Source organism: Bos taurus, chromosome 23, assembly GCF_002263795.3.
Source record: "Bos taurus isolate L1 Dominette 01449 registration number 42190680 breed Hereford chromosome 23, ARS-UCD2.0, whole genome shotgun sequence".
Taxonomy (NCBI): Eukaryota; Metazoa; Chordata; class Mammalia; order Artiodactyla; family Bovidae; genus Bos; species Bos taurus.
In genome coordinates, this window is record NC_037350.1 from 32706483 (window position 1) to 32719994 (window position 13512).

The 13512-nt window shown below is 39.4% G+C and overlaps 1 protein-coding gene across 5 annotated transcripts in view; it reads left to right on the top strand.

The window, feature by feature from the left end:
- CMAH (cytidine monophospho-N-acetylneuraminic acid hydroxylase) overlaps nt 1–13512 on the top strand; it is an 82941-nt gene that overhangs the window by 33937 nt on the left and 35492 nt on the right. For 2 of the 5 annotated variants that reach the window (XM_005223803.5, XM_024984024.2), the window contains exons 2-4: nt 2997–3095; nt 3335–3538; nt 7398–7489. In XM_005223803.5, coding sequence (XP_005223860.1) covers nt 3088–3095; nt 3335–3538; nt 7398–7489 — 304 coding nt within the window. In that variant the 5' untranslated portion in view covers nt 2997–3087. Of the gene's footprint in view, nt 1–2996; nt 3206–3334; nt 3539–4011; nt 4063–7397; nt 7490–13512 lie in introns of those variants that run through there. The other 3 variants (XM_010818537.4, XM_059880725.1, XM_010818538.4) reach the window with 3 other exon arrangements.

A 13512-nucleotide genomic window follows, 5' to 3' on the forward strand; every position in this document is an offset into this window, starting at 1 on the left:
CTTAACCTTCTGGAAGATTCTTGGCTTTATAGATGAATATAATCAAGATGAATATCATTAAAATAATATTTAAGAAGTCAACACCAAAGCTAAAATTTCATGAGAAAGAAAATATCAAAATTTTAAAAGCAGGATGCCACACCACCAAGTTTGAAGCAAAAGGAAAAAAATGTGTGTCCCTATATAAATGTTTTTATGTGTGTTTAGTGATTATTTTTCACACACGTTGAAGTGTTTGAAAAAAATATTGAAATGTTGAAAAGTAGGTGTACTACAATGCCCATCATCTTCTTAATTTAAATATTTTATTTATACCCAAAGCAGAATTTACTATAATTTTACTTTCCTGACTTTAATGGAATCCAACTCATTAATAATAGCTTTAAAAATCAACTTTTGGGGAAAACTAACCATTAAAGGAGAAGGCAATGGCACCCCACTCCAGCACTCTTGCCTGGAAAATCCCATGGATGGAGGAGCCTGGTGGGCTGCAGTGCATGGGGTTGCTAAGAGTCAGACACGACTGAGCGACTTCACTTTCACTTTTCACTTTCATGCATTGGAGAAGGAAATGGCAACCCACTCCAGTATTCTTGCCTGGAGAATCCCAGGGACGTGCGACCCTGGTGGGCTGCCGTCTATGGGGTCGCACAGAGTCGGACATGACTGAAGCAACTTAGCAGCAGCAGCAGCAGCAGCAACCATTAAAAAAAATACATAAAAGGGAACTTCCCTGGTGGTCCAGTGGTTAAGAATCTGCCTTGCAATGCAGGGAGCACAGGTTTGATCCCTGCTCAGGGAACTAAGGTCCCCCATGCTGCAGAGCAACTAAGCCTGAGTGCCACAACTACTTAGCTTGCTCGCTGCAACTACTGAGCCCGCTCGCTGCAACTAGAGTGTCAGTGCACCACAGCAAAGGGTCCTGCATGATGCAATGAAGATCCTGCCTGCTGCAACTTAGACCAGATGCAGCCAAATACAAAATAAATAAATATTTTTTAAAAAGGAACCAAAGGGAGGTAGAGTCTTTAAAAAAAAAAAAAAGGAAGAAATATAAAACCATGTATGTAGGAGTGCACATGTTAAAATTTTGCTTTAGATTCCAGTAGATATTCTCAAGGAATTAATAAAGGTGTAGTTAGTTCAACTTGTCTTACACAGTTGATGAAACCCTTAGAATCTAGCAGAGAACTTTGGCTAATTGGTTCATTCAATCAAGTAAAACAAAATATTTAGAAAGAGTTTCTTTTTACATGTTTGGATTGATTATTCCAGAAATTGCCTCAGGATTTGCTTTGACTTGTGTCGGATATTTGCACTCAGAAGAATAAAGATAAAAGAGCTTCATGGGGCTTATCATGGATTCCTTTCTATCAAATACATTTAAAACATATATTTGGAAACATTTCAAGTCTACTATGAACAGAATTACCAGGAATTTGGGACAGAAGTGACAATGAGAATCCATTTTGAAGAAACGGGTAATTCTCAGTTAGAATTCTGCCTCATTAGCTGAAAATTAGAAGTAACTTCTCTGTTATTTCTTGTTATGGTATTTTTATAATATTATTTAATTTCCTCTTTAAGAAATCTGCAGATTTTGCTTCCAGAAATGAAAGTGCCAAAAATGTACATGAAAATCAAATCAATTTTAATTTAAGATATGAAAAGAATTTTGACCACTTTTGGTTTGGGGTGGAATATAGAATTAAACATGCATCCAGATTTCATACCATGGATATGCTAAGTTATTTTGAAGTCCCTCTTCACAAAAATTATATTCCACTATGATTCAGAGTTGCATCATAAAAAGAGTTTGTTTAAAGACTGGAGTTTGAGAAATGTAACATTTGTAGTTTCCCTGAATAAATATGAAAGATTAAATGCTTCATTTTCTGCTGGAGCTTTTTATAAATGACTCAGATTAGGTGCAGTTGGTTCAGTCTTCAGCTAGCTGTTAAAGATAGGCAGTCTGCTAAGTGGTGGGGAGAGAAAAGTAGAGAGAGTGATTTTAAAAGCATCTATGTACAAGTAAGTAGGATGGTACACAGGTACCAGGATATAATGTTCTACAGTAAATACACGTTAAGAAGTGCTAGACTTACAGTGCTAGGCTTATCATAGTGATCATTTAAAACGTATGGAAATATCAATCAGTATATTGTGTACCAGGAACTAACATAACTGTTGGAGGTCAATTATACTTTAAAGATAAACTCATAGAAAAAGAGATCAGATTGGTGGTTATCAGAGGCAGGGTGTGGAGGGAAGGGGAACTGAACGAAAGTTAGCAGAAGGTACAAACTTCCAACTGTAAGATAAGTTCTGGGAATGTAATGTACAATCGGATAAACATAACTAATACTGTGCGTGTGCATGCTAAGTCACTTCAGTCATGTCCGACTCTTTGTGACCGTATGGACTATAGCCCGTCAGGCTCTTCCATCCACGGGGATTCTCCAGGCAAGAATACTGGGGTAGGTTGCCATGCCCTCCTCGGGGGATCTTCCCGACCCAGGAATAGAACCTGTGTCTCTTATGTCTCCTGCATTGGCAGGTGGGTTCTTTACCACTAGCGCCACCTGGGAAGCCCCATAACTAACACTACTGTATATTATATATGAAAGTTGTTGAGTAAGTCCTAAGAGTTCTCATCACATCTTTAATTTTGTATCTATACAAGATGATGGCTATGCCCTAAAAGAAAGAATAAATTTCATGTTTTCTAGAAAGTAAAAAAAGAAAGAAACGTTAGATTTGACCTGGGGGTGGGTGGGGGGCTTGGAAGGGTTAACCAAGGAGCAGTGATTGAGTTTCTTTTGAACCTAAAGAGTGACTCTCGGTGGGCAAAGAGAGGAGGTCCTGATGTGAAAGCTTGAAGGTGAGGAGCAGTTATTGAAGCTAAACATAGAGGGCTTCTGAAAGAAACTTATTTCAGGAGGAGACATCACCAACGGAAATACTGAGCTGAGTGTACATCCTCTTTCTCCACGCAGACTTCTGCCTTGGGGGGAGTGAATGAGCCACAGAAGCTGAAGTGACAGCTGCCATTCTTCTGAAATACCCAGGGAGAGGCAACGACAGACTATGGGCAGGCAAGTGAGGGAGGCATTACTTTGCTGGGAAGGTGGGGTCAACCCTCGACAAGTAGGATGGGCATTTAAAGGAGGGAAGAAAGTTCACCGTCAGCTGCCGCTCAGCCCAGGTACTTGGAAGGCTGGCCTTACATAGTATCTTAAGAAAAAAAAGAGGTTTTGACTGCCATTGCCAAATTGTTCTCTCTTAAAACCTAACAATGTCTCTGTTTCCTCTCAAAATGTTTGCCTTTTCACAGCATCGAACAAACAGCTGAGCTCCTCTTGTGTCTCTCCCCTGCTGAAGTCGCCAATCTCAAGGAAGGAATCAATTTTGTTCGAAATAAGAGCACTGGCAAAGATTACATCTTGTATAAGAGTAAGAGCCTCCTGCGAGCATGCAAGAATATGTGCAAGCACCAAGGAGGCCTGTTCATAAAAGATATCGAGGATTTAGATGGAAGGTACCGTGAGTCATTCTGCTTTTTCTCTGGTGACCCTTCTTTTTTATTTATTTATTTTATTTTATTTTATTTTTTTACTTTACAATATTGTATTGGTTTTGCCATACATCAAAATGGCCACAGGGGTACACGTGTTCCCCATCCTGAAGCCCCCTCCCACCTCCCTCCCCAGACCATCCCTCTGGGTCCATCCCAGTGCACCATCCCCAAGCTTCCTGTATCCTGCATCGAACCTGGACTGGTGATTCATTTCTTATATGATATTATACATGTTTTAATGCCATTCTTCCAAATCATCCCCCTCCCCCACTGATCCTTCTTATAATTAGATTTGGCCAGAAGTGTGGAAATCAAGTGAAACAACTAACAAATTATTTCTTCTAGCAAATTTGTAACTTGCTTGTGCACATTTAGGGTATTTCTCTGATCTCAAGACATTCTGACCTTGACTTAATTTCCCATTCTCTCTCAAGAACTCTAATTGCAAATGGATTCCTAGCTTGATAAACAGTGACATTTCTAAGGTACGTGGGTCTGTGTATGTGAGTGAAGGGTTGGGTGTGCGTGATAGCTTTTATGTTCCAAGACTCAAGCCTCTTTGGAGTTTCCTTTCCTGCTTTCCCAGAAGTATGAGTGGAGCAGGCCCTAGTCCAAACTCTGCTGGGGAGCAGATAGACTTTCCCTGACCACCTTGCAGTAATTAAAAACCCCACATGGCAGAGCCCCAACTGTACCTGCTCTGAACAGAGGCGCTTCTGATCATTTCTTGGAAAACTGGTGCTGCTACCCCTCCTCCCCTATCCGTTGATTAAGACTACATGTAGATGACCTCCCTCCCCAGTTCTGGGACAATACCAGGGCAGGATTGCTGTGGATTTTTGTTTTGCTTTGTCTTGTTTTCAGTGACAGCCGAAGAGATAGCAGCACACTCTGGCAGAGACAGGGAAGGTAGTGGAGAGGGCATGCTCTGTCAGCCTGATGCTCAACACTGGCAATGAATGAGTGGCTGACCCCACTTTTCCAAGCTTCTTTTCAGCCTTACTTGACCTGGGTGCTTTTTAGCCACTCTCACATCAGACTTGTCTTCTACTGTTGTTGATTTGATTTCTCAGGTCATCTGTGGGCGGTTTCATGCAGGTGGATTCAGAGGAGCTGGGTAGTTGTCTAAGAGCTCCCTGCTAGAATTGTAAAGATGACCATTACCCAAGTCTAGAATATTCTTACACCTGCATACAGATTTGCTTCACTACATTCTTAGTTTCAGGACAGAAACAGTGTTGACACCTGTCTCCTGTTTGGCTCCTCTGATGGGATTGCTAGATTAGGCAAACAGAAGGCAAACAGAAATCTACATTTCAGGTAAACAATGAATATATTTTCAGCATAGATAGGTTCCAAGTATTGTATGGGATATACTTTGAGCAGCAACTCTACTCTCGGAGACCCTCATGGTTATTTGCTGACAGCCCTGCTTTGAGTCCCTTCCATCTTCTCAGTGGATTTAACCCAGGGAAACCTCAGCCATGGCTTTTTCTGTCACTAGTGAGCTTCTGTGGGCACTCTGGGACCTTGAGGTCTTCTGACTGTTGCGGTTGGGGACTTTGCTTTTCCTCTGTCCTCAATGGGCTTTCACCATGGAGCTCACGTAGCCAGCCATTGGAGGGAGTGTAGCTTTGTAATTAGCAGCTTGATCTTTCATCACAATCTGCCCTCTTCAGAAACCTGGCCTTACCACTTATCAGCCCTGTGAACATGGACAAGTTTCTTAGCCTTTCTGGACCTTGGTCTTCTCCTTTATAGAGTGAAAATGAGTGTTACCTGTTCTGTCTGGCTGCTCAGAGGATTAAGTGATTTCCAACACAAAAAACACTTAAAACAATATCTGTCATATGATAGGCACTCAATACACGTCAATTACCTTTACGATTATTACTCTGTCTTGAGCTTCTGGTATAGCTTAGGAATGAGATTATTTATAGGAATTCAGCTTGTTCTTGAATCTGGCTTGATTATCCTAACAGAGTGATCACTTTGCCCCAGACTGGCCTTTCTCTCCTCCATGCAAAGCCTTTGGGGTGGTTGATCCTCGTTTCACCCTACTGTTGTCAGGCTAACCTGGAGCTGGCACTGTCAACTCCATCCTCAGAGTAACTCACACCCTGTAGTCCCGCATCCATTGCTCCAAATTTGATTGCTTCTCCCCGGGTGCTCTGTGCAGCAATCTGCCTGAGGAATCTCTCTACAAGGAGACACTTAAGAGTAATGAGCTACCTCCTCTACCCTCCCTACCTCAGCCATTTTTCTTCTTCACACATAACCAAGATCAGCAACTCTCATAAGTTGTGGTTCTCATTTTTCAAATTTAATAGCTTTTCACAACCTCTTAGTGCCTGGAGCTGTCACCTTCCTGCTGTCTGCCTGCTGCCCATGACAATTAAGACCCTGCCATGCTTCCCATTTATTGACCTGCATGCTGAATAGTTGGATTTGGAATGTCCTCAAATTTTGAAAGGTTGTTGGCTACTCACTGATGAAAGAGTAGATGTTACAGAATAATCCTCCTTAAATTGAAGCGTGGAATACATTTTTTTGCCTTGTTACTAGAAAAGGGCATGAAAAATTCTTGATATAATGAAGCTTGGGAAAATTCGTGTAATTTACTGATATAGAAGTTAAAATAGACACTGTTAGTTTAAGAAATCTGATGTTTCTGATTTGAGACATTTGTGGGTTTTTTCTTTTTAAATCTTTAACTGCTACAAAAACACCACCAAGGTAGAGAGGAAATGGAACGTTTATACCTCATTTTCTATCACCATAACCCCTTCACAGTTTGATAAGAAATGGAAAAGAAATCACTAAGCCTCCTACTTTGCTGCAATCTAGCTGTCATTCTGAAACAGGGTTGCCAGAATTAGCAAATAAAAATGCAGAACACTCAATTACATTGCAGATAAATGAGGAATTTCCAGTGTATGTCAAATATTGTGTGAGACATATTTTTAAATTGTTATTTATCTGAAATTCATATTTAACTGGGCATCCTGTATTTTGGCAACCATGCTCTGAAATCTTAAACTAATTCGAGTTGAACTTAGGTTCGGTACACTATAATAGGGACCAAGGTTTGTAGAGTGATCATAAATCATAGATTTGTCTTTATCACTACATTCTATCCTCATATTGGCCTCAGTTGGCTTTTAACCAACTTAGCTTTTTTGTGAGAGCTATCCCTAAAGGTGACTTTATTCTGATGGCTCTGTTGATCTCTAACATGTATTATATTGTGATGTGCCATTTATCTTCACTGTTTTTTAAACAATTTTTAAAATAATTGATTCGTTATCATTTTTTAATGCTGGGTCTCGGTTGCTGAGCAGCTTTCTCTCGTTGCGGGGAGTAGGGCTACTCTCTTGTTGCGCAGGCTTCTCATTGTGATGGCTTCTCTTGTCGTGGAACACAGGCTCTCGAGCGTTTGGACTTCAGTAGTTGCTGCACATGGGCTCAGTATTTGCGGCTCCTGGGCTCTAGAGCACAGGTTCAACAGTTGCGGTACACAGGCTTAGCTGCTCCTCAGCATGTGGAATCTTCCCAGATCTGGGATCGAACTTGTGTCTCCTGCATTGGCAGACGGATTCTTTAACACTGAACCACCAGGGAAGCCGTTATCTTCACTTTTAAAATTACCTACTGATGATCAGTCTATATTTCCTTGGATATTTGAGCTTTAGCTATTAATAGTTTTCCTCTCATGAATTTTGTGTTCAACCAACTGTAGTTGTTTATAATGCATGTAAGCCCAATAAGGTTAATTTTTATTTACACCATTTCATAAACCTAAGGACAATTTTTCATCCAGGTCTGTTAGATGCACAAAACACAACTGGAAGTTGGATGTGAGCACCATGAAGTATATCAACCCTCCAGGCAGCTTCTGCCAAGATGAACTAGGTAAATACCTTCCATATTGATCAATGTTTTCTGCTGTCACTGTTATTGGGGACCTTCTTGTCAACTTGTTTCCAATTTCACTTGACGCTTTGGTTACATTCTGATTTTAACCTGTGGACATTAAGTCTTTTAAAAATAGCTAACACTGAAAATTCTAAACAGAATTTCTTCAGAAGGTCCCTTCGTTCATTCATTCATTTGTTCAGTAAGCATTTGATGAGATCATGCCAGGTGTAAACCGTTGTCCTGGGTATTAAGAGAATCAAAGATGGATAAGAAAGAGTCATCTTTTGTCTGCATGACTGGACTCCCTGCTTCTGTGCTTGCTTCCTGCAGTTCATTCTGCTTATAGCACCCAGATTGATATATATTTCTAATTTAATGTTTATCTTATATTGGAGTAGAGTTGATTTACAATGTTGTGTTAGTTTCAGGTATGCTGTGCTGTGTTGTGCTTAGTTGCTCAAACGTGTCCAACTCTTTGTGATGCCATGGACTGTAGCCTGCCAGGCTTCTCTGTCCATGGAATTCTTTATACGAGAATACTGGAGTGGTTTGCATGCCCTCCTCCAGGGGATCTTCCCAGCTCAGAGATCAAACCCAGGTCTTCTTCACTGCAGGTGGATTCTTTACTGTCTGAGCCACCAGGGAAGCCCTTCAGGTATACAAGGCTGATATTTTAAAAATCAAAATTAATTCATGTCATTCCCCTGCTTAAAACTCTCCACTGGGTTTCCTAACACACTGAAAAATATGCATCCCTTTGACCTGGCAATTCCACATCCAAGGCTGTTTCCTAAGGTCTTGATAATCCTTGATATGTCAAAAGATATAGGTATGAAAATGTTCATTCATAGCAATACTGTCTAAAGAGAAAGATTTAAAACAATCAAAACATTAAAAATAATTCCACTGTGTCTTAAAAGTGATACTATTGAAGGAATTAAATAATTAGAGATTTTTGATAGATAAAGCAAAAAAGCAGATTATAAATGTTACATATAGTAAGACACAATTATGAGAAATGTATATGCATAAGCAGTGTGGATGAGGGCAGTCTTAACACTGGTTATCTGTGAAGGGAGCTAAATGGAGGGCTTCCTGCCTGGACCTCCAGACTGGAAACTGTGTTTACACCAGCTCAACATCTTTTTCAGGCTCAAATTATTGTACATGGGATAGGATACTAGGGCCACTGTTGTCCAGATGTCTTGGTGAGACCAACTCCTAATCATTTTTTAAAGAAGGGTGTGGCCTGCCAAGGCATTCTCCCAGTTCCCAGAGCAGAGGTGTCACTGAGGTGCATGTCCTTTCCCAATCACCCCCAAAGAGATGTGACAGCAGGTTATTCTGGGGTAAGTTGCTAATTCCTTTGATGGCAAGTGCATCCTTCCCCATCCCTCGAAAGGATGTCTGGACCTCTAGCTTCTTTTGCCAGTAAGCTCCATTCCATGTCTGTTGAGCTAGCTTAGGAAACCTGCAGACTGCTTGTTAACAGAAGCTAGTAACAGGCACTATACAAATACTCTTAAATTCATTTGGCAGAAAACAGGTTAGAAGCAAAGGTTGAAACTATTAAACTGTGTAAGTTAGAGGACAATAGACTATCAACTTAATGAGTATATAACCCAGAAATTTATAGCTGCTTAAGGGCTTTTACAACACCTCTAAGTCTTTTGGAATAGACAGCTAGTGGGAAGCTACTCTTTAGCACAGGGAGCTCAGCTTGGTGCTCTGCGATGACCTAGAAAGGTGGATTGGAGGTGGGGTGGGAAGGAGGTCCAAGAGGGAGGGGAGATGTATATATATAGCAACAGATATGTATATGTGTATATATATATCCCTCTAGCTGATTTACTTCATTGTACAGCAGAAACTAGAATGACATTGTAAAGCAATTATACTCCAATTAAAAAAAAAAGACTTTTTTTTTTATGTACGTCTTAAATAATCCACATATCTCCCCTGTGACTTGGACCTTTGGAGCAAGAGGAAGGGATTTCCCACTCAGCAGAAAGTTGATCAAATGGAAGGTAGATCGAAGGTGGAAACTGATGTAGAGGGTTTCTGGCCAGAGGTGACAGCAGGCCAGTGGAGGGCAGGTGGTAACAAGATGCACTGAAGTTTTCAGCTTTTGCCCCAGTGAGGAAATGCAGAGAGAGTGGAAAATTTTAACTGAGTCCACTTTTCATCCAGTGCTACCAATGCTGTAGTGATTCCCTACCACAAAAAATTGTTATTTATAATAATCATAAAACTGAATAATCTCAGTTCACATGAGACCAAGCCGTCCTTCTCTTTCACGGGATATGATCATCATTAAAAAGGTAGAAGTCAGGAAAGTAGAAGGAAGAAGATGCTCACCTAAACTCCCATCACCTCAAGACAACCTCTGTTTAGGTATCTTTTCTTCCAGTTGTCACCAAGTTCCCCTTCCTCTCTCTCCCCAGCCTTCTCCTCCTTCTTTTAATAGAGATATAATTCATGTACTATAAAATTCACCCTTTTAGAGTATGCAGCTCAATGGTTTTTAATATTTTCATATATTGAGCCATTACCACCACTCTCTAATTCCAGAACATTCTCATCATCCCCAAAAGAAACCTTATAACTATTAGCAGTCACTCCCATTCCCCTCTTCCTTCAGCCCCTGGCAATCAATAATCTATTTTATGCCTCTGTGGTTTTTTTCTGTATTGAACCAAGCTGGCATAAACCCCACTTAGCCATGGCTACAATTCTTTTTTATATTGCTAAACTGTATTTGCTAATATTTGGTTAAGGATTTTTATGTCTATGTTTGTAAGGACTCCCACCCAGATGACTCAATGGTAAATAATCTGCCTGCCGATGCAGGAGACACGTGTTTGATCCCTGGGTGAGGAAGACCACCTGGAGTAGGAAATGGCAACCTATTCCCGTATTCTTTCCTAGGCAGGAAAGAGGAGCCCGGCGGGCTGCAGTCCGTGGGGTCACAAAGAGTCAGACACGGCTGAGCAGCTAAACAACAACAACAAAATTTGTCAGGAACATTGGTCTGTAGTTTTCCTATTTTGAGATGTCTTTGTCTGGTCCTGGGATCAGGGTAATAAAATTGCCCTCATAAAGTAAGTTGGGAAGTGTTCCCTCCTCTTCTATTTATTGGAAGAGCTTGTGAAGTATTGGTGTTGGTTCTTCTTTAGTCATTAGGTCAGATTCACCAGTGAAGCTATCTAGGCTTAGACTAATGTTTGTGAAGGTTTTTGTTTACTAATTAAATCTGTTATTTGTTATGGGTCTTCTCAGGTATTCTATTTCTTCTCATCAGTTTTGTTAATTTGTTTCTTCCTAAGAATTTCTCATTTCATCTGGGTTATCAATTTGTTGATGTATAATAATCATAATATTTCCTTGTATTCTTTTTTATTCTGTAAAGTTGATAGTAACATCCCCTTTTTCATTCTTGATTTTAGTAATTTGAGCCCTTTCTCTCTTTTATTAGTCTAGCTGAAGGTTTGAAAATTTTGTTAATCTTTTCAAAGAGCATATTCCTGTTTTCATTTTTTCTTATTTTTCTAGTATCAATTCTGTTTATTTTAGCTCTTTTAAATATTTCCTTTCTTTTGTTTGTTTTGGGTTTAGTTTATGCCTCTTTTTCTAATTTCATGAGATGGAAGGTTAGGTTTTTTACTTGAGATCTTTTTAATTACAGATGTGTACTGGTATAAATTTCATTATATGCACTATACTGTTTTAGCTGCATTCCATAAGTTTCAGCATGTTATAGTTTCATTTTTATTTGTCTCAAAGTATTTTCTAACTTCTCTTGTGATTTTCTTCTTTAAACCATTTGTATTTAGGAGTATATTGTTTGTTTCTACATATTTCTGAATTTTCCAACTTTCTTCTCTTATTGGTATCTAATTTCATTTCATTGTGGTCAGGGAACATACTTTATATGACTTGAAACTTTTAAATTTATTGACATTTGTTTTTTGGCCTAACATATGGTTTGTACTGGTTTGTGGAGATATTTCACATGTACCTGAGAAGAATGTGTATTCTGTATTTGGGGGGAGTGTTATCTGTTGGGTCTGGTTGGTTTATAGTGTTGTTCAAGTCTTCTGTTTCTTTGTTGATTTTCAGTCTAGCTCCATCTTCAGTCATCTTTTTAGGCATATTTTTATAACTAATTATAATTACTCTCTATATTATTTTTGTATCCTGTTTTTGTCTTGTTAATATGTCAGATTCTATATATACATACTTTTAAGTATGCTTACATTAAAACTTTATTTAGCCAGTTCTCTGCTGTTGACATTTATGCTGTTCACAGATTTTTTCTTTTTTTTTTTGCCTTCAAAACCAAAACTGTGATCTTTATGCTTAAGAACTTCTCTGTTTTTGGAGTTATTTTTGTAAGATAGTTGCATTACTGGCAAAAGGGTATGAGTAATTATTTTGGGGGGAGCTTCCCTGGTGGCTCAGACAGTAAAGAGTCTGCCTGCAATGTGGGAGACCTGGGTTTGATTCCTGGATCAGGGAGATCCCCTGGAGAAGGAAATGGCAACCCACTCTAGCATATTGCCTGAAGAATTCCATGGACAGAGGAGCCTAATGGGCTACAGTCCATGGGGTTGCAAAGAGTCGGACATGACTGAGCACCGTTCACACATACACCCAATTAATGTATTTACCCATATTTAACATTTTGTACACCTTAACGTAAAGATGGGCTCCACAGGGACTAATAACCTAAATGAGAAAGGTAAGACCGTAAAAGTAATGGAAGAAGTATAGAATATCTTTGTGACCTAGAGATTGGTGACTTCCTGACAAACAGCATTTCAAAAGTACAGCTCAAAAGGCAACCCCCCGCCTACACACACACACAAAACCCTGGTAAATATGAATTCATCAGTACTAAAGATTTCTGCTAAATGGAGGACACAGACAAAGACATATAATAGTTTGGGTGATTATTTTTCAATATTTACAACCAACAGGAGAATATGTTCTAGCATATAAGAAGAAAGTGAAAGGGGTTAGTCACTCAGTCCTGTCCGATTCTTTGTGACCCCATGGACTGTAACCCGCCAGGCTCCTCTGTCCAGAGGATTTCCCAGGCAAGAATACTGGAGTGGGTTGCCATTCTCTTAAGTAAAGCAAATTGACAAGAAAGGATAGGAAGCTCAATACAAAAATGAAGAACAGGTATCAACTAGCATTTTACCAATGAATCCCCAAAGGTCAATAAGCATATGAAAATATGCTTAAATTCGTTAATTATCAGAAAACTGCTAACCAAAGCAATGAGATGTTACTGTAGGGTTTTTTTATTGGTAAAAATAAACCAAGGAACTGCCAAATGTTGTCAGAGATATAAAGATATAAAAATCTTCATGCATGTGGCAGAGATGTGGCCGGTGCAGCTATGCTAGAGAATAATCCAACAGTGACTAGTCAGAGGAGGTTTATGGACCATACACCGTGATCCATCAGTCTCACTTCTGTGTATGCACCGGAGAAATCTTGTGGTGATGGAGTCAAGGAGGGTAAATCAGTAAAATGTGGTGAACCACAGAATACTAACTTACAGTTAGAGGAAGTGGACTAGATGTACACGTGGCAACATGAAAGAATCTTAAAAACAGAGTATTGAGTGAAAAAGAGTAAGAAACAGACTGGAGACCCAGTACCATTTATATGAATTAAAATGCACACATAAAATATAATGCATACTTTGCCTGAGCATTTAAATGATAATCCTGTAGGAGAGGAGAGAGAATAACAATGAGAAACAGATAAAGGGAATAAGTAAATAAATAAGTAAGTAAGTAGCTTTGCCTGGACTGAGTATAATGTGTCATGAACTAAAAAATATGGTTAACCTGGTCCTCTTTACTTGAGGTCCTAAATGAATAAATGAGTCCATTATTCATTCATCCATTCTTTAGTATGTATTGCATTACAGTCCATTTTTTAGAATGACCCAGTTTTTGTTCCCACTAACTAGTTAATAAGCTTTCCTTTCTCCTCATACT